The sequence below is a fragment of the Heptranchias perlo genome, unplaced genomic scaffold (assembly GCF_035084215.1).
Source record: "Heptranchias perlo isolate sHepPer1 unplaced genomic scaffold, sHepPer1.hap1 HAP1_SCAFFOLD_1399, whole genome shotgun sequence".
Taxonomy (NCBI): domain Eukaryota; kingdom Metazoa; phylum Chordata; class Chondrichthyes; order Hexanchiformes; family Hexanchidae; genus Heptranchias; species Heptranchias perlo.
In genome coordinates, this window is record NW_027138645.1 from 3,560 (window position 1) to 24,279 (window position 20,720).

At 52.0% G+C, this 20,720-nt stretch overlaps 1 protein-coding gene across 1 annotated transcript; it reads left to right on the forward strand.

The window, feature by feature from the left end:
- Positions 1 to 373: 373 nt before the first annotated feature.
- On the forward strand, positions 374 to 14,715 carry LOC137308827 (amyloid beta precursor protein binding family B member 1-like). The gene is made up of 4 exons (XM_067977288.1): positions 374 to 438; positions 10,166 to 10,281; positions 11,575 to 11,751; positions 12,404 to 14,715. Exons 1-4 carry the CDS (start codon positions 399 to 401, stop codon positions 12,569 to 12,571), a joined length of 501 nt encoding a protein of 166 aa, XP_067833389.1. The 5' UTR covers positions 374 to 398; the 3' UTR covers positions 12,572 to 14,715.
- Positions 14,716 to 20,720: the final 6,005 nt, after the last annotated feature.

Sequence of the window (20,720 nt, forward strand, 5' to 3'; positions counted from 1 at the left end):
GAGAGACGCGCACGGAGAGGGAGGGAGAGACGCGCACGGAGAGGGAGGAGAGAGACGCGCACTCACCATTCCTTGTTCAATGCAGCAGCCAGTTTGCACACAGCAAAATTCTACAAACAGCAGCAATTAAAAGGCCAATTGATCTGTTTGGATAACTGAGAATAACTTGAGTTTGTCTTCCTCCCTTTTGGCAGCTCCCCTCCCCTGCCGCCCCGGAGTAGAGGCTGAGGGGTCAGAGCTAACACCGCTGTCAGTCTGTCCCACTCTCCCATCCATCCACCCATAACCTCTAACCTGTCACCTCAGTAACTTTTTAAAACAAGCAGCTTTTATCAACTCACAAGGTTTCACGAGTGACTTCCCTCTCACCAGACACTAGGCACCCATCGAGAGCGGGCATGCTGGGAGCCAGCCGTGGGTCAGGGCTGCAGAGATCAGGTAGGGAGTTACACTGACACAAAGCACGAGAGTTCCAGTTTAAAAACATTGTCTTCATGTGTTTGATTTTTGGGCTGAAAACATTGGGGAAACACAGAACAAGTTCCAGGTGTCACCGGCGGGGGAGGGGGGAGGGAGGGCCCCCCGAGCGCGTCGCCAGGGGAGGGCCCCGAGCGCGTCGCCAGGGGAGGGCCCCGAGCGCGTCGCCAGGGGAGGGCCCCGAGCGCGTCTCCAGGGGAGGGCGCCGAGCGCGTCGCCAGGGGAGGGCCCCGAGCGCGTCGCCAGGGGAGGGCCCGAGCGCGTCGCCAGGGGAGGGCCCCGAGCGCGTCGCCAGGGGAGGGCCCGAGCGCGTCGCCAGGGGAGGGCCCCGAGCGCGTCGCCAGGGGAGGGCCCCGAGCGCGTCTCCAGGGGAGGGCCCCGAGCGCGTCGCCAGGGGAGGGCCCCGAGCGCGTCGCCAGGGGAGGGCCCCGAGCGCGTCGCCAGGGGAGGGCCCCGAGCGCGTCTCCAGGGGAGGGCCCCGAGCGCGTCGCCAGGGAGGCAAAAATTGACGTGCTGAAACAATTTAAAAACAAAGGCTGAGCCCAATCCCACATTCGCCTCCCCCCCGACCCCCCCATCACCCCCGACCCCACCCCCCCGACCACCCCCCCCCGCCCCCCCCAAATATCCATCCCCCAATTAATGTGCAAAATTAAAGCACATGGGATTGGGGGGAATATACTGGCATGGATTGAGAATTGGTTGACAGACAGGAAACAGAGAGTAGGAATAAACGGGTCTTTTTCCGGGTGGCAGGCAGTGACTAGTGGGGTACCGCAGGGATCAGTGCTTGGGCCCCAGCTATTCACAATATATATCAATGATTTGGATGAGGGAACTAAATGTAACATTTCCAAGTTTGCAGACGACACAAAGCTGGGGTGAATGTGAGCTGTGAGGAGGATGCAAAGAGGCTCCAATGTGATCTAGACAAGTTGGGTGAGTGGGCAAGAACATGACAGATGCAGTATAATGTAGATAAATGTGAGGTTATCCACTTTGGTTGTAAAACAGAAAGACAGATTATTATCTGAATGGTGATAGATTGGGAAAAGGGGAGGTGCAACGAGACCTGGGTGTCCTTGTACACCAGTCACTGAAAGCGAGCATTCAGGTGCAGCAAGCAGTTAGGAAGGCGAATGGTATGTTGGCCTTCATTGCAAGAGGATTTGAGTACAGGAGCAGGGATGTCTTACTGCAGTTATAGCAGAGGCCTTGGTGAGACCACATCTGGAGTATTGTGTGCAGTTTTGGTCTCCTTATCTGAGGAAGGATGTCCTTGCCATGGAGGGAGTGCAACGAAGGTTTACCAGACTGATTCCTGGATGCAGGACTGACGTATGAGGAGAGATTAGGTCGACTAGGCCTATATTCACTAGAGTTTAGAAGAATGAGAGGTGATCTCATCGAAACATATAAAATTCTAACAGGACTAGACAGACTAGATGCAGGGAGGATGTTCCCGATGGCTGGGGAGTCCAGAACCAGGGGTCACAGTCTCAGGATACGGGGTATGCCATTTAGAACCGAGATGAGGATAAATTTCTTCACTCAGAGGGTGGTGAACCTGTGGAATTCTCTACCACAGAAGGCAGTGGAGGCCAAGTCATTTGATGTATTCAAGAAGGAGATAGATATATTTCTTAATGCTAAAGGGATCAAGGGATATGGGGAAAAAAGCGGGGAACAGGTACTGAGTTAGACGATCAGCCATGATCATTTGAATGGTGGAGCAGGCCCGAAGGGCCGAATGGCCTACTCTTGCTCCTATTTTCTATGTTTCTATGACACCCCCGCCCCCCGACTCCCCCACACACTTTCCCCCCGGCCCCCCCCCCAACACACCTCTGGGCGCCCCCCCCACACACCCCCAGACCCTCCCTCCCCTCACACACACCCTCTCCCCCACACACATCCCCAACCCTCCCCGACACCCCAACCCCCTCACACAGCGGCTGAAACCCAGAATATTCCTGTCTGGGTTTCCGTTCTCTCAAGTACTGGACGGCACCCCTGAAACCGGGCTGCCTGGTCAGCTTAACACCGACACTGACACAAATCCCAGCCACACATCCCTTGCACGCTATAACCGCACCGAGTAATAGTGCAGGTACAAAGGGAGAGAGATCCTGTCGGACAACAGAGGGAGAGGGAGAGAGAGAGAGAGAGAGAGAGCGCGCACGCACTGCCCAGATACTACAGTGTAGGAACAGAGAGGGAGAGAGGGAACTACAGGCCAATACTGGTCGTCGGGAAAATGCTGGAATCCATTATTAAGGAAGTGGTAACAGGGCACTTAGAAAATCATAATATGTTTAGGCAGAGTCAACATGGTTTTATGAAAGGGAATTCGTGTTTGACAAATTTATTAGAGTTTTTGAGGATATAACTAGCAGGGTAGATAAAGGGGAACCAGTGGATGTCGTATATTTTGATTTTCAAAAGGCATTCAATAAGGTGCCACATAAAAGGTTGTTACATAAGATAAGGGCTCATGGGGTTGGGGGTAACATATTAGCATCAATAGAGGATTGGTTAAGGACAGAAAACAGAGAGTAGGGATAAACGGGTCATTCTCAGGTTGTCAGGCTGTAACTAGTGGGGTGCCGCAAGGATCAGTGCTTGGGCCTCAGCTATTTACAATCTATATTAATGACTTAGATGAAGGGACCAAGTGTAAAGTATCCAAGTTAGACACGGCTTTGTGAAAGGGAAATCGTGTTTGACTAATTTATTAGAGTTCTTTGAGGATGTTACAAGCAACGTGGATAAAGGGGATCCTGTGGATGTGGTGTACTTGGATTTCCAGAAGGCTTTTGTCAAGGTGCCACATCAAAGGCTACTACACAAAATAAGAGCTCATGGGGTATTAGGGGGAGTGTTTGCTAGTGCTGTTGGGGAGGGTTTAAACTAATATGGCAAGGGGATGGGAAACCGATGCAGGAAGTCAATGGGAAATAAAGTGTGACAGAAACAAAAGGCAGTAAGGGAGAGTGTACAGAACATGACCGGACAGATGGTCTGAGAAAGCAGGGCAAAGACCAAGGGAAGTCTAGATTAAACTGCATTTATTCAATGCAAGAAGTCTGATGGGCAAGGCAGATGAACTCAGGGCATGGATGGGTACAAGGGACTGGGATGTTATAGCTATTACTGAAACATGGCTAAGGGAGGGGCAGGACTGGCAGCTCAATGTTCCAGGATACAGATGCTATCGGAAAGATAGAGCAGGAGGTAAGAGAGGAGGGGGGGAGTTGCGTTCTTGATTAGGGAGAACATCACGGCAGTAGAGAGAGGGGATATATCCGAGGGTTCGCCCACTGAGTCTATATGGGTAGAACTGAAAAATAAGAAAGGAGAGATCACTTTGATAGGATTGTACTACAGACCCCCAAATAATCAACGGGAAATTGAGGAGCAAATATGTAAGGAGATTACAGACTGCTGCAAGAAAAATAGGGTGGTAATAGTAGGGGACTTTAACTTTCCAACATTGACTGGGACAGCCATAGCATTAGGGCTTGATGGAGAGAAATTTGTTGAGTGTATTCAGGAGGAATTTCTCATTCAGTATGTGGATGGCCCGACCAGAGAGGGGGCAAAAACTTGACCTCCTCTTGGGAAATAAGGAAGGGCAGGTGACAGAAGTGTTGGTGAGGGATCACTTTGGGACCAGTGATCATAATTCCATTAGTTTTAAGATAGCTATGGAGAAGGATAGGTCTGGCCCAAAAGTTAAAATTCTAAATTGGGGAAAGGCCAATTTGATGGTATTAGACAGGGAACTTTCAGAAGTTGATTGGGAGAGTCTGTTGGCAGGCAAAGGGACGTCTGGTAAGTGGGAGGCTTTCAAAAGTGTGTTAACCAGGGTTCAGGGTAAGCACATTCCTTATAAAGTGAAGGGCAAGGCTGGTAGAAGTAGGGAACCTTGGATGACTCGGGAGATTGAGGCCGTAGTCAAAAAGAAGAAGGAGGCATATGACATGCATAGGCAGCTGGGATCAAGTGGATCCCTTGAAGAGTATAGAGATTGCCGGAGTAGAGTTAAGAGAGAAATCAGGAGGGCAAAAAGGGGACATGAGATTGCTTTGGCAGATAAGGCAAAGGAGAATCCAAAGAGCTTCTACAAATACATAAAGGGCAAAAGAGTAACGAGGGAGAGAGTAGGGCCTCTTAAGGATCAACAAGGTCATCTATGTGCGGAACCACAAGAGATGGGTGAGATCCTGAATGAATATTTCACATCGGTATTTACGGTTGAGAAAGGCATGGATGTTAGGGAACTTGGGGAAATAAATAGTGATGTCTTGAGGAGTGTACATATTACAGAGAGGGAGGTGCTGGAAGTCTTAACGCGCATCAAGGTAGATAAATCTCCGGGACCTGATGAAATGTATCCCAGGACGTGATGGGAGGTTAGGGAGGAAATTGCGGGTCCCCTAGCAGAGATATTTGAATCATCCACCGCTACAGGTGAGGTGCCTGAAGATTGGAGGGTAGCAAATGTTGTGCCTTTGTTTAAGAAGGGCGGCAGGGAAAAGCCTGGGAACTACAGACCGGTGAGCCTGACATCTGTAGTGGGCAAGTTGTTAGAGGGTATTCTGAGGGACAGGATCTACAGGCATTTGGAGAGGCAGGGACTAATTAGGAACAGTCAGCATGGTTTTGTGAGAGGAAAATCATGTCTCACGAATTTGATTGAGTTTTTTGAAGGGGTAACCAAGAAGATAGATGAGGGCTGTGCAGTGGACGTGGTCTACATGGACTTCAGCAAAGCCTTTGACAAGGTACCGCATGGTAGGTTGTTACATAAGGTTAAATCTCACGGGATCCAAGGTGAGGTAGCCAATTGGATACAAAATTGGCTTGACGACAGAAGACAGAGGGTGGTTGTAGAGGGTTGTTTTTCAAACTGGATGCCTGTGTCCAGCGGTGTGCCTCAGGGATCGGTGCTGGGTCCGCTGTTATTTGTTATTTATATTAATGATTTGGATGAGAATTTAGGAGGCATGGTTAGTAAGTTTGCAGATGACACCAAGATTGGTGGCATTGTGGACAGTGAAGAAGGTTATCTAGGATTGCAACGGGATCTTGATAAATTGGGTCAGTGGGCCGATGAATGGCAGATGGAGTTTAATTTAGATAAATGTGAGGTGATGCATTTTGGTAGATCGAATCGGGCCAGGACCTACTCCGTTAATGGTAGGGCGTTGGGGAGAGTTATAGAACAAAGAGATCTCGGAGTACAGGTTCATAGCTCCTTGAAAGTGGAGTCACAGGTGGATAGGGTGGTGAAGAAGGCATTCGGCATGCTTGGTTTCATTGGTCAGAACATTGAATGCAGGAGTTGGGATGTATTGTTGAAGTTGCACAGGGCATTGGTGAGGCCACACTTGGAGTACTGTGTACAGTTCTGGTCACCCTATTATAGAAAGGATATTATTAAACTAGAAAGAGTGCAGAAAAGATTTACTAGGATGCTACCGGGACTTGATGGTTTGACTTATAGGGAGAGGTTAGACAGACTGGGACTTTTTTCCCTGGAGAGTAGGAGGTTAAGGGGTGATCTTATAGAAGTCTATAAAATAATGAGGGGCATAGATAAGGTCGATAGTCAAAATCTTTTCCCAAAGGTAGGGGAGTCTATAACGAGGGGGCATAGATTTAAGGTGAGAGGGGAGAGATACAAAAGGGTCCAGAGGGGCAATTTTTTCACTCAAAGGGTGGTGAGTGTCTGGAACGAGCTGCCAGAGGCAGTAGTAGAGGCGGGTACAATTTTGTCTTTTAAAAAGCATTTGGACAGTCACATGGGTAAGATGGGTATAGAGGGATATGGGCCAAGTGCAGGCAATTGGGACTAGCTTAGTGGTATAAACTGGGCGACATGGACATGTTGGGCCGAAGGGCCTGTTTCCATGTTGTAACTTCTATGATTCTATGATTCTATAACATATTAGCATGGATAAAGGATTGGTTAGCTAACAGGAAACAGAGAGTAGGCATAAATGGGTCATTTTCAGGTTGGCAAGATGTAACGAGTGGAGTGCCACAGGGATCAGTGCTGGGGCCTCAACTATTTACAATCTGTATCAATGACTTGGATGAAGGGACCGAATGTATGGTTGCTAAATTTGCTGATGACACAAAGGTAGTTAGGAAAGTAAGTTGTGAAGAGGACATAAGGAGTCTGCAAAGGGATGTGTATAGGTTCAGTGAGTGGGCAAAAATTTGGCAGATGGAGTATAATGTGGGAAAATGTGAACTTGTCCACTTTGGCAGGAGGAATAGAAAAGCAGTATATTATTTAAATGGAGAGAGATTGCAGAACTCTGAGGTACAGAGGGATCTGGGTGTCCTGGTACATGAATCACAAAAAGTTAGTATACAGGTACAGCAAGTGATTAGGAAGGCAAATGGAATGTTGTCATTTATTGCAAGGGGAATGGAATATAAAAGTAGAGCTGTTTTGCTCCAGTTGTACAGGGCATTGGTGAGACCACATCTAGAATACTGTGTGCAGTTTTGGTCTCCTTATTTAAGAAAGGACGTAATTGCCTTAGAGGCGGTTCAGAGAAGGTTCACTCGACTGATTCCTGGGATGAGGGGGTTATCTTATGAGGAAAGGTTGGACAAGTTGGGCCTGTATACACTGGAGTTTAGAAGAATGAGAGGTGATCTTATTGAAACATGTAAGATCCTGAGGGGACTAGAAGGGGTAGATGCTGAGAGGATGTTTCCCCTTGTGGGAGAGACTAGAACTCGGGGCCACAGTTTAAAAATAAGGGGTCTCCCATTTAAGACGGAGATGAGGAGAATTTTTTCTCTGAGGGTGGTGAGTCTGTGGAACTCCCTTCCCCAGAGAGCGGTGGAGGCAGGGTCACTGAATATTTTTAAGGCTGAGTTAGATAGATTCCTGATTAACAAGGGAGTCAAAGGTTATAGTAGGTAGACGGGAAAGTAGGGTTGAGGTCACAATCAGATCAGCCATGATCTTATCAAATGGCAGAGCAGGCTCGAGGGGCCGAATGGCCTACTCCTGCTCCAATTTCTTATGTTCTTGTATTCTTACGTTCTTTGGGAGAGTGAGTGCAGCCCAGGCACTAACAGTGCAGGAGAAGAGGGCGAGGGAGAGTGAGGGCACATGCATTGTCCAGACACTAACGGTGCACAGTGCGGAAACAGAGAGAGAGAGAGAGAGAGAGAGTGCACACTCCCCAGACACTAACGGTGCACAGTGCAGGAAACAGAGAGAGAGAGCGAGCACACTCCCCAGACACTAACGGTGCACAGTGCAGGAAACAGAGAGAGAGAGAGAGAGAGAGTGCACACTCCCCAGACACTAACGGTGCACAGTGCAGGAAACAGAGAGAGAGAGCGAGCACACTCCCCAGACACTAACGGTGCACAGTGCAGGAAACAGAGAGAGAGAGAGAGAGAGTGCACACTCCCCAGACACTAACAGTGCACAGTGCAGGAACAGAGCGAGAGCGAGAGAGAGAGAGAGAGAGAGAGAACTCCCCTGAGGAGCACAGAGAGCGTGAGTTCCCCTCAGACTAACTGTGCAGAAACAGAGAGAGAGCGAGCGAGAGCACAAATACCCCTGGAGGTTTAGATGGAGCCACCTTTCACACTATACATCACACAGAATAAAGCAAAGTGAAAATGATTACTGTTCTGTAAAGTATTCTTGTCTGTGTGCTGTGAAATTTTTGAAATTGTGGTAAATAAATAATTTGAAAGGAAGGGAGTAGAGAGACTGCCGACCCACTCCATCTGTTACCTGTCTCTTTAGTTCCTCCTCCATTCTCCCATTTCCCTCTTGTTTTATTTCTGTCTGTGTAATTAATGTGGGTTTTGTTAAAAAGAAAAACAATTGAACACACAAGAATGTGAAGTCCAGGCAGAACATGCTGGAACTAGTCGGAGGGACCGAGTTGTGACCGAGAGTCCCTCAATGGACTCGGACTGGTCTGGAGTACCGTGAACTCTGAGCACATTCTGTCTGCACTTGTGATACGGTTTAGACGGTCAGTAACTGTATTCAGGGAAAGGCATGCTGCTGTTCATACTGTCATAACCCGGCCCAGGTTTAGACCTATGACATTCACTGGAAGATTAATTAAGCATTTTCCACAGTGTTTTTTTGCATTACTGGTTTGGGGCTTTTCTCTTTTTTTGCCTCTTCCAGGAGATTTCACGGCGGGGAGAGGAGAGGGGGGGGGCGGGGAGAGGAGAGGGGGGGCGGGGAGAGGAGAGGGGGGGGCGGGGAGAGGAGAGGGGGTGTGAAGTGCCCGGTCCTGACGCTCCAGCCATTGTGATGTGGGACAGGCTCGATGGGTCAGCAGGCTATCACTTACCCGTTGATTTTGTGTGTACTTATTAGTCTCCAATCACTGCCCACTACGGCCAGGTTCGGGGGTTCACTGCCCGCTACGGCCGGGTGCAGGGGTTTGGGGGTTCACTGCCCGCTCTCGGGGTGCTACTGGTGTAAGTGGCTTGATGCACAGCCAATCTCACGGAACGCCCGCCTGCAGTGTCCACATTCTGAGAGAGAACGACGACAGGCGCAACGGGGAAAAGCTCCTGAGATACGTTTCGCTGAAAGTTACTTCACTTCACTGAGGCCGTACGTTCAGCAGAGCCCAGCACGAGTGCCATGTTGTATCCTGGCCCATCGAGCTGCCTGCTTCTCCTGGCCCCCCAATCTTCCCCGCACCTCATACCCCGAAATCCCCAGCCTCCTCACTTCATAGATCCCTCCCTCCGCCCCTCCGCGCCTCCTCCCTCCGCCCCTCCGCGCCTCCTCCCTCCGCCCCTCCGCGCCTCCTCCCCCCGCCCCTCCGCGCCTCCTCCCCCCGCCCCTCCGCGCCTCCTCCCCCCGCCCCTCCGCGCCTCCTCCCCCGCCCCTCCTCCCCCTGCCCCTCCGCGCCTCCTCCCTCCGCGCCTCCTCCCTCTGCCCCTCCGCGCCTCCTCCCTCCGCCCCTCCGCGCCTCCTCCCCCGCCCCTCCTCCCCCCGCCCCTCCGCGCCTCCTCCCCCGCCCCTCCTCCCCCTGCCCCTCCGCGCCTCCTCCCTCCGCGCCTCCTCCCTCTGCGCCTCCTCCCTCTGCCCCTCCGCGCCTCCTCCCTCCGCCCCTCCGCGCCTCCTCCCCGCCCCTCCTCCCCCCGCGCCTCCGCCCCTCCTCCCTCCGCCCCTCCGCGCCTCCTCCCTCCGCCCCCCGCCCCTCCTCCCTCCTCCCCCGCCCCTCCTCCCCCTGCCCCTCCGCGCCTCCTCCCTCCGCGCCTCCTCCCTCTGCCCCTCCGCGCCTCCTCCCTCTGCCCCTCCGCGCCTCCTCCCTCTGCCCCTCCGCGCCTCCTCCCTCCGCCCCTCCTCGCCTCCTCCCCTCCTCGCCTCCTCCCTCCGCCCCTCCGCGCCTCCTCCCCCTGCCCCTCCGCGCCTCCTCCCCCGCCCCTCCTCCCTCCGCCCCTCCGCGCCTCCTCCCTCCGCCCCTCCGCGCCTCCTCCCCCGCCCCTCCTCCCCCCGCGCCTCCGCCCCTCCTCCCCCCGCCCCCAATCTCATGGGTCACACCTCTGTAGACCCTCCAAGCCCCTCACTTCCCCTTCCTACTCTCTCCTCTCCCTACAATTACCAGCCCCACTCTCCCTGTAACGTGCCCTGTCAGTGTCCTTATTGCTCTGCTGTGTTCCACAGGTATGGATGTGATAAACAGTGCGCTAGAGAACATGATCCTAACCACCAGCAAACAGAGTTGGACCCCTGTGATCATCAACGTAGCCTCAGCAACACTCACAATCATCAATGAGGAGGTGAGAGGGGAGGGGGGCAGGGAGAAGGGGCTGTACTCGTGTGACGAGGGAGGTTCAGCAATTTTACTAAAGAATAAGGTCACTTTATTCAACAGGCACAGGATAAACAGAAGGTCAGAGGCCAGCTCGAATCAAGATCTAACTGTGATCCCTAAACATTGAGGGGCCTCAATCATTGGCACAAACACTGGTGTCTCTCAGTCCCCTCTCTCAGGGAGATATCTGTACACTGACTGGTGTCTCTCAGTCCCCTCTCTCAGGGAGATATCTGTACACTGACTGGTGTCTCTCAGTCCCTCTCTCAGGGAGATATCTGTACACTGACTGGTGTCTCTCAGTCCCCTCTCTCAGGGAGATATCTGTACACTGACTGGTGTCTCTCAGTCCCTCTCTCTCAGGGAGATATCTGTACACTGACTGGTGTCTCTCAGTCCCTCTCTCTCAGGGTGATATCTGTACACTGACTGGTGTCTCTCAGTCCCTCTCTCTCAGGGAGATATCTGTACACTGACTGGTGTCTCTCAGTCCCTCTCTCAGGGAGATATCTGTACACTGACTGGTGTCTCTCAGTCCCTCTCTCAGGGAGATATCTGTACACTGACTGGTGTCTCTCAGTCCCTCTCTCAGGGAGATATCTGTACACTGACTGGTGTCTCTCAGTCCCTCTCTCAGGGAGATATCTGTACACTGACTGGTGTCTCTCAGTCCCTCTCTCTCAGGGAGATATCTGTACACTGACTGGTGTCTCTCAGTCCCCTCTCTCTCAGGGAGATACCTGTACACTGACTGGTGTGTAGGGTATGAAGCCTAACAGTTTGGAATGGGTTTTTTTCTGGGGAAGCCCCATCATGATCTCTCTTCGTCCATTGGGCCTGGGGGCCCCCTGCCCGGGTGCCTGGGTCTGGGGGGCCCCCTCCCCGGGTGCCTGGGTCTGGGGGGCCCCCTCCCCGGGTGCCTGGGTCTGGGGGGCCCCCTCCCCGGGTGCCTGGGTCTGGGGGGCCCCCTCCCCGGGTGCCTGGGTCTGGGGGGCCCCCTCCCCGGGTGCCTGTGTCTGGGGGCCCCCCTCCCCGGGTGCCTGGGTCTGGGGGGTCCCCTCCCCGGGTGCCTGGGTCTGGGGGGTCCCCTCCCCGGGTGCCTGGGTCTGGGGGGCCCCCTCCCCGGGTGCCTGGGTCTGGGGGGCCCCCTCCCCGGGTGCCTGGGTCTGGGGGGCCCCCTCCCCGGGTGCCTGGGTCTGGGGGGCCCCCGTTGCGCTCTCTCCGTTACCCTGTGCTGTTTTGCTGTTTCCTTGCCCAGAGTGAAGAGGTTCTGTCAGAATGCCGGGTGCGTTTCCTCTCGTTTATGGGCGTGGGCCGAGACGTTCACTCATTCGCCTTCATCATGGCCGCTGGGCCCGACCAATTCGACTGTCACATGTTCTGGTGTGAGCCCAACGCTGCCGGCCTATCAGAGGCCGTACAGGCTGCCTGCATGGTAAGTGTGGTCGGCCCTCGGAACAAGACTTGGGGGAGCACTGGGTCGGGGGGGTGGGGGCTGTGCCCCTCCCTCGGGGAGCGCGGGCCTGGTGCCTCTTTGACCAAGCTTTTGGTCACCTGTTCTAATATCTCCTGGTGTTAAATTTTGTTTGATAATCGCTCCTGAGAAGCTCCTCGGGACGTTTTACTGCGTTAAAGTTGTTATAAATGCAAGTTGTTGTTTTCAGGTAACACTCGGTCCGTGTGATCTCCTGAACTGGTTTCAAACACTTGAGGGGGTCGGAGAGGAATTTTCCAAAGTATTTTTGCCCTTATTGGCCCTGGGATTTTTCTCTTTTTTTTGCCTCTTCCAGGAGATTACATGGCAGTGGGGGGGGCAGGGGGGCAGGGCGGGGGGGGGCGGGGCGGGGCGGGGGGCGAGGAGCGGGGGGGAGGAGTGGGGATGGGGATGGGGGAGTGGTGGGGGGAGGATTGAGGGGAGGGGTGCGGGGGGGATAGTGGGGGTTGCGGGGGGAGGAGTGGGGGGATAGTGGGGGTGGGGGGAGAGTGGGAGGAAGTGATGCTCCATCCACCATGAGTGTGGGACAGGCCCGATGGGGCAGTGGGTCTTTTCCTGCCTGTGATATCTCACGTTCTGCTTTGTTTCACAGCTGAGGTACCAGAAGTGTTTGGACGCCAGGCCCCCAGGATTGGGGAGCACCCTCACCGTTCCTTGTGCAGACTCCGTCGCCAGGAGAGTTGGTTCCAGCGTCAAGAAAGGGGTGCAGTCGCTCCTGGGCTCTTTCAAACCCAAACGCTCGGGCTCCCAGACTCCGTAACAGCTGGTAGAGCCACACCCGGCACTGGCACTGGGACTGGCACTGGGACTGGCCATCTCGCTCACCACTAATCAAGGACTGATAACAAACTGCCAACGAGAGCCATTAAATATAACGTATCAGTGAGTGCAGGTCTGCGACCAAACCCCACACCCCACCCTCCCGCGCTCACTGGCGAAACCCCCCCCTGGCCTCTTCTCCTGCCCTTCCATAGCTCTGCACAGGTTTATAAATATGAGAGTTGAGCAGTAACTCTCCCTGCCCTTAGTCTGCACAGTGAGCAAGCGGATTGTCAGATTCCAAACTTATTCCCGATTGTGGACTTTGCAGCTTTTCAAATCATAGGAGTTTTGAACTTGTCAAATCAGAATAATCTGTGGTACGATGTCACTGATCTTTGCGGCCTGATTTATGGAGCCCTGCGAGGTGTGTTCACGGGTTCTCCTCCTCCCCACTCCCCCCTTTCTCACTCTCCACAAACTCAGCAGCTCATTCGATGTCTCCTTTGGTCTGGGCTGGAGTTTGACCATGTGGGCGGCTGTGTAACCGACCAGCTGACCTGTCGGGACCCTGCCTGGGCCTCGCCGTTTAGTCAAGTGGCTGTGGGGAGGGGGTGGGCAGTGTGCCCTCTCTGCCATGGACCCAGTGCCCAATGGGCCAGGCTGGGTCCAACCAGTCCAAAGTACCTGGGCCCCTGTCTGGGCCGGGAGCTGATTCTGAGGAGCCCACGACAGCGTTGAGATCTGACCGGAGTATTGTCGAGTTCTTGGATATTCCTGAAAGTGTTGCTTTTCCTAAATTAATGTTTTGATTCATAAATCAACAAGAAAGCATGCCCTGCGGATCGAGAGGCCCTGAGCCTGGGGCCGGAGTGGATCGAGAGGCCCTGAGCCTGGGGCCGGAGTGGATCGAGAGGCCCTGAGCCTGGGGCCGGAGTGGATCGAGAGGCCCTGAGCCTGGGGCCGGAGTGGATCGAGAGGCCCTGAACCAACCAGCTTCCCTCCAGAAGAAGGATGAGAGGGACCGAGCTGCAGCAAAGAAAAGAGAAATTTATGTGCCTTTTTTTTTGGATGTACAGTTCACCATGACAACCCGACAGAATATTCCCCAGCAACAAAGGGGGATCTTTCTCCATGGCAACACTACATATATCCTAGCAACAGGAAACAGCATCTTTTGCCATGGCAACACTACAGCATCCTCTGACGACAGGGAACTCTCCCTTTGCCAACACTCCAGCGTTCCTTCAGTGCCCCGTGTGTGTCTGTGTTCCGCTGCGCTCTTGTTTATCTGACTGCAGCAAAGGCGCTTGAATTCCCTGAGACCCCCTCCGTCAGAGGAACCCTGGGGGCCGGTCGCTGGAATCGGTTACACCAGAGGGAGGCCGCTGTACCAACGCAGCAGCCGGGGACCGAGGACCCGCACCCGTTATATTCCCACCGGGACAGGCCTGTCCGAACAAGAGGAGTCCATGCCGGAGACAAACGAGCTGGTGGTTTCCGATCCCCCCTCCTGGGATCGCTCGGGGGCTACGGGCGCGGGTAGAGCAGCGAGTCAGTGATGTTCCAGCCGAACCCCCTCTCTCGGTTGCAGTAATCCCGTCTCACACGGGGTCTGAGAAAGGGAAACACTGCAGCTGCTCGAGATTGCTGACTTTACGCCCTGTGTTAGGAGCAGCAGTGAGTGTCGATGGGTCTCTGTGTGTTGTGACACTAGTGTGAGTACCTCACGCCTGACACTAAACTCGTGTTTAACACTAATAATTGGCTTAAAACACAAGAGACGGGAATGAAGTAGATCATTAACCAGGTCACGTAAAGGTCAGGGTCGGCAGTACAGCGGCTGCAGCCAATGGCTGTGGGTCAGATTCAGCAGGGGGCAGAGCCAGAGGTCTGTGTCGGGCAACAGTTGTCCCCCCCCCTCCCCTCTCTCCCCCCTCCCCTCTCTCCCCCCTCCCCTCTCTCCCCCCTCCCCCCTCCCCTCTCCCCCCTCCCCCCTCTCCCCCCTCTCCTCTCTCTCCCCCCTCTCCTCTCTCTCCCCCCTCCCCCCTCTCCTCTCTCTCCCCCCTCTCCTCTCTCTCCCCCTTTTCCTCTCTCTCCCCCCTCCCCCCTCTCCTCTCTCTCCCCCTCTCCCCCCTCTCCTCCCTCTCCCCCTTCTCCTCTCTCTCTCTCCCCCCTCCCCCCTCTCCTCTCTTCCCCCTCTCCTCTCTCTCCCCCCTCCCCCCTCTCCCCTCTCTCCCCCCTCCCCTCTCTCCCCCCTCCCCCCTCCCCTCTCCCCCCTCCCCCCTCTCCCCCCTCTCCTCTCTCTCCCCCCTCTCCTCTCTCTCCCCCCTCCCCCCTCTCCTCTCTCTCCCCCCTCTCCTCTCTCTCCCCCTTTTCCTCTCTCTCCCCCCTCCCCCCTCTCCTCTCTCTCCCCCTCTCCCCCCTCTCCTCCCTCTCCCCCTTCTCCTCTCTCTCTCTCCCCCCTCCCCCCTCTCCTCTCTCTCCCCCCTCTCCTCTCTCTCCCCCCTCCCCCCTCTCCTCTCTCTCCCCCCTCTCCTCTCTCTCCCCCTTTTCCTCTCTCTCCCCCCTCCCCCCTCTCCTCTCTCTCCCCCTCTCCCCCCTCTCCTCCCTCTCCCCCTTCTCCTCTCTCTCTCTCCCCCCTCCCCCCTCTCCTCTCTTCCCCCTCTCTCCCCCCTCCCCCCTCTCTCCCCCCTCCCCCCTCTCTCCTCTCTCCCCCCTCTCTCCTCTCTCCCCCTTCTCCTCTCTCTCTCCCCCCTCCCCCCTCCCCTCTCTCCCCCTCCCTCTCCTCCCCTCTCTCCCCCTCCCTCTCCTCCCCTCCTCCCCTCTCTCTCCCACCTCCTCCCCTCTCTCTCCCACCTCCTCCCCTCTCTCTCCCACCTCCCCTCTCTCCCCCTCCTCCCCTCTCTCCCCTCTCCCCCCTCCTCCCCTCCTCCCCCCTCCCTCCCCCTCCTCCCCTCTCCCACCCTCCCCTCTCTCTCCCACCCTCCCCTCTCTCTCCCACCTCCTCCCCTCTCTCTCCTCTCTCCCCCACCTCCTCCCCTCTCTCCCCCACCTCCTCCCCTCTCTCCCCCACCTCCTCCCCTCCCTCCCCCACCTCCTCCCCTCCCTCCCCCTCCCCTCCCTCCCCCTCCCCTCCCTCCCCCTCCCCTCCCTTCCCCTCCCTCCTCTCCTCTCCCCCCTCCCTCTCTCCCCCCTCCCCCCTCTCCCCCCTCCCAGCAACTGTTTGTTTAAAGTAATGTTTTTTTGCCAGTAGAGCTGTCAGTGGCGATCTATCAATCCGCTCCTGCTCACCTAATGAGTGTGATGACCCTGGGCGACCTGGTGACCCTGACCTCCCGGTGACCCTGGGTCCCCAGTGACCCTGACCCTGTGAAATGGTGACTCCTCCAACATGTATTGAATCAGAGAATCCTTTTTATTGTTAAAATCATGTCTTTATTTAATGTACAATCACTGACGGCCACATTTATTTATCATCAGATTGTAGCATTGTTGGTGTAAGTGTGAGTGTATGTAAGTGTGTGTGTGTGTGTGTTGTGCTAGCCTCGTGAGCTGTGCACACTTATCTGAAGCTACACTGTAGTGAATATCTTGTGCCCATCAGTTGCTGTACCGAGTGTGTAAACAGATGATGGGGACGGTGCGTCTGGGGGGAATTCCTGTTAAACTCCTGCACGTTTAGAGAAACTGTGGCTGCACTTAAAAATTGGGGAGGGAGTGAATTGTTTCAACTGACCCAGGGGCTCCCTTTCTCTCTCTCTGTTGGATAACGGAGTTCTTGAGTAATTCAATGTTATTTCTCATTACAGAATCGCATCGGAAAACTGTGGGTCTTAACCCCTGTATTATTGTCAGTTAATAAAATAAATGTCGCTCAAAGTGTCATCTCTCCTCATGGAGTGATATATTGTGTCTGAATCACTCCCTGCCCCCTCCCTCTTTTTCCCCCCTCCCTCTTTTTCCCCCCTCCCTCTTTTTCCCCCTCCCTCTTTTTCCCCCCCTCCCCCCTTTGTTTTCTCTGCAGTCTGCTTTAAAATGAGGTTCTGTCACAAGGTTTTAATTAAAGAGTTTCTGCCGTCAGAACTCCTTTCATTTGAAATTTCATTACATAACAATTACATCAAATGTACAGCACAGAAACAGGCCATTCGGCCCAACTGGTCTACCCCGGTGTTTATGCTCCACACGAGCCTCCTCCCTCCCTACTTCATCTCACCCTATCACCATATCCTTCTATTCCTTTCTCCCTCGTGTGTTTATCCAGCTTCCCCTTAAATGTATCGACACTATTCACCTCAACTACTCCTTGTGGGAGCGAGTTCCACATTCTCACCACTCTCTGGGTAAAGAAGTTTCTCCTGAATTCCCTATTGGATTTATTAGTGACTATCTTATATTTATGGTCCCTAGTTCTGGTCTCCCCCACAAGTGGAAACATCTTCTCCACGTCTACCCTATCAAACCCTTTCATAATCTTAAAGACCTCGATCAGGTCACCCCTCAGCCTTCTCTTTTCTAGAGAAAAGAGCCCCAGCCTGTTCAATCTTTCCTGATAATTATATCCTCTCAGTTCTGGTATCATCCTCGTGAATCTTTTTTGCATCTTCTCCAGTGCCTCTATATCCTCTGTATAATATGAAGTCCACAACTGTTCACAGTGCTCCGAGTGTGGTTTAACCAAGGTTCATAGTGGGTACAACACAGAAGGAGGCCATTCAGCCCTTGTGCCTGTGCCAGCTCTTTGAAAGAGCTATCCAATTAGTCCCACTCCTCTGCTCTTTCCCCAGGGCCCTGTAAGTTTTTCCCTTCAAATATTTATCCAATTCCCTTTTGAAAGTTTGTTTCCACCGCCCATTCAAACAGTGCCTTCCAGATCACAACAACTCGTTCTGTAAAAAAAAATTCTCCTCATCTCACCTCTGCTTCTTTTGCCAATCACCTTAAATCTGTGTCCTCTGGTTACTGACCCTTCTGCCACTGGAAACAGTTTCTCCTTATTTAGTCTATCAAAACTGTTTATGATTTTGAACACCTCGATTAGATCTCCCCTGAACCTTCTCTGTTCTGAGGAGTTCCATATAAGTTTAACATAACTTCTCAGCTTTTCAATTCTATCCCTCTAGAAATTAACCTCAGTGCTTGGTTTGCTTTTTTATGATCTTATTAACCTGCATCATGATTTTTAGTGATTTTGTATCTGTACCCCCCCGGATCCCTCTGCTCCTCTATCCCGTTTAGACTCTTATTATCCAACCCAATATGTGACCACCTTATTCTTCCTACCAAAACCTCCTCAATTATCTATTGAAATTCATTTGCCAATTACCCGCCCATTCTGCAAGTTTATTAATGCCTTCCTGGATTTTGTCACAGTCTCCTCAGTATTAACTACACCCCCAATTTGGTGTCGTCGGCAAATTTTGAAATTGTACTTCCGATTCCAGAGTTGAAATCGTTGATGTAAATTGTGACCAACAGTGGTCCCAGCACCGATCCCTGTGGAACACCACTTCCCACCTTTCGCCAGTCTGAGTAACTACCTTTAACCCCTACTCTCTGTTTTCTGTTTTGTAGCCAGTTTGCTATCCATTCTGCTACCTGTCCCCTGACTCCACATGCTCTGACCTTAGTCATGAGTCTACTATGCGGTACTTTATCGAAGGACTTTTAAAATCCAAATATATTACATCTACTATATTACCCTTGTCTACTCTTTCTGTTACTTTTCAAAGAATTCAGTAAGGTTGGTCAGACATGACCTTCCCTTTTGAAATCCGTGCTGACTATTCTTTATTATATTTTCGGTTTCTAGATGTTTTTCTATTACATCTTTGAGTAAAGATTCCAATATCTTTCCTACCACTGACGTTAAGCTAATTGGTCTTTGGTTCCCTGGTTCTATCTCCCTTTTTAAATATAGGAATCACATTACCTGTCCGCCAGTCCCCTGGCACTATTCCCTTTTCTCGTGATTTTTTATATATATGTAATAGTGTCTCTGCTATCTCCTCCCTAACTTCTTTTAATAGGCGCAGATACAATCCATCTGGACCAGGGGTTTATCCTCTCTAATTTTGGTTAGTTTATCAATTATCTTCCCCCCCCCCCTTTCTAAAATGTTTTAATATCTTTTTCAATCTCTTTTTCTAATGTCCTGCCCACCACGTTAGTCTCTCTGGGAAATACTGAGGCAAAGTAACTATTCAATATTTCTGCCATTTCGCTGTCATTACCTGTGAGTTTATCGTGTGTATCCCTTCACGACCCTATCCCTATCCTGGTTTTTCTTTTGTTATTTATGTGTCTGAAGAATACTTGACTATTTCTTTTTATATTCTTTGATAATTTCGTAGTTTTTCTTTGTCCTTCTATTTTTTTTTGACTGCTTTCCCAATTTCTTCCTATTCCCTTTTGTCATCCTCTCCTTTATTGTCTATATACTTAGTGTTTGCCTTTTCCCCTTAGTTTCAATTTTGCCCTTATGTCTTTACTCATCCATGGTGTGTCATTATTGGTTAGTTTGTTCTCGCTTTTTAGTGGGATATATTTTTCCGGAACTCTCTTGATCACCGTTTTAAATATTTCCCACCGCTGTTCTATTTCTTTGTTTATCGTTAAATTTTCTCAGTTTATTTTCCCTGGTTCCTTTCTCATCCCCTGAAAATCAGCTTTTTTCCAATCTATTACTTTGGTCTTTGTCTTACTTATGTCCTTCTCAATCTTTATCTTATTGCCTAGATGTTCCCCTACGCTTATTTCTCTTATCTGTTCTGGTTCACTTCCCATTATTAGATCCAGCAGTGATTCCTCTCGTTGGGCTTTTTACATACTGGGTAAACAAGTATGAGTTTGAACATTACACATCCACTGTCAGCTCCTTGCCCTCTGATTTAATGTCCTCTGTTCTCTATATTTTGTGGGAGCAGTAGGGAGATGGCGGAGATTGTCCAGTGTATTGTGGAATTGTGTATTGTGCGGCCGCAGACGTGACTCCAGGATGGTATGTTGCCTCCCTGGTGCTAGGGTCAAGGATGTCACGGAGCGGCTGCAGGACATTCTGGAGGGGGAGGGTGAACAGCCAGAGGTCGTGGTCCATATCGGTACCAACGACATTGGTAAATAAAGAGATGAGGTCCTGCAAGCAGAATATAGGGAGTTAGGAAATAAATTAAAAAGCAGGACCTCTAAGGTAGTAATCTCAGGATTACTCCCAGTGTCACGTGCTAGCGAGAGCAGAAATAGGAGAATAGACCAGATGAATGCATGGCTTGAGAGATGGTGTAGGAGGGAGGGGTTTAAATTCCTGAGGCATTGCGACCGATTCTGGGAAAGGCGGGACCTGTACAAGCTGGACGGTTTGCACCCAAGCAGAACTGGGACCAATATCCTCGCGGGGGCATTTGCTATTTCTGTTGGGGAGGGTTTAAACTAGTATGGCAGGGGGATAGGAACCAAAGGGCAGGTACAGATAGGACAAATTCAGACCAGGAAACGGGAAGTAGAAAAGCAGTTAGTGACGTAGTTAGCGACTCAGAAAGGCAAAAGAAGCAAAGGTTAAATAGTGTTCAGTACAGGAATTTGATGGGGTTAAAGGGGATATACTTCAATGCAAGGAGTATTACAAACAAAGCAGATGAGCTAAGGGCACAGATAGACACATGGCAGCATGATATCATTGCTATAACGGAAACCTGGCTTAAAGAGTGGGATAATTGGCAGCTCAATATCCCTGGATATAGAGTTTTCAGGCAGGATAGAGTGGGTGATTAAAAAAAAAGGAAGGGGGGGGGTAGCATTATTGGTTAAAGAATCAATTCCAGTTGTGAGAAGGGATGATCTGCTAAATGGATCATCAATCGAGGCCATATGGGTTGAGCTAAGAAATAAAAAAGGGGAAATCACACTACTAGGAGTGAACTATAGACCCTCGAATAGCGAGAGGGAGATAGAAGAACAAATATGTAGGCAAATTTCCGAGTGCAAAAATAAGAGGGCAATAATAGTCGGGGACTTCAACTACCTGAACATCAACTGGGATTCAAACAGTGTGAGGGGCACAGAGGGCGCAAAATTATTGATCGGTGTCCAGGAGAAATTTTTTAGCCAGTACGTGACAAGCCCAACAAGAGGGGATGCAATTCTAGATT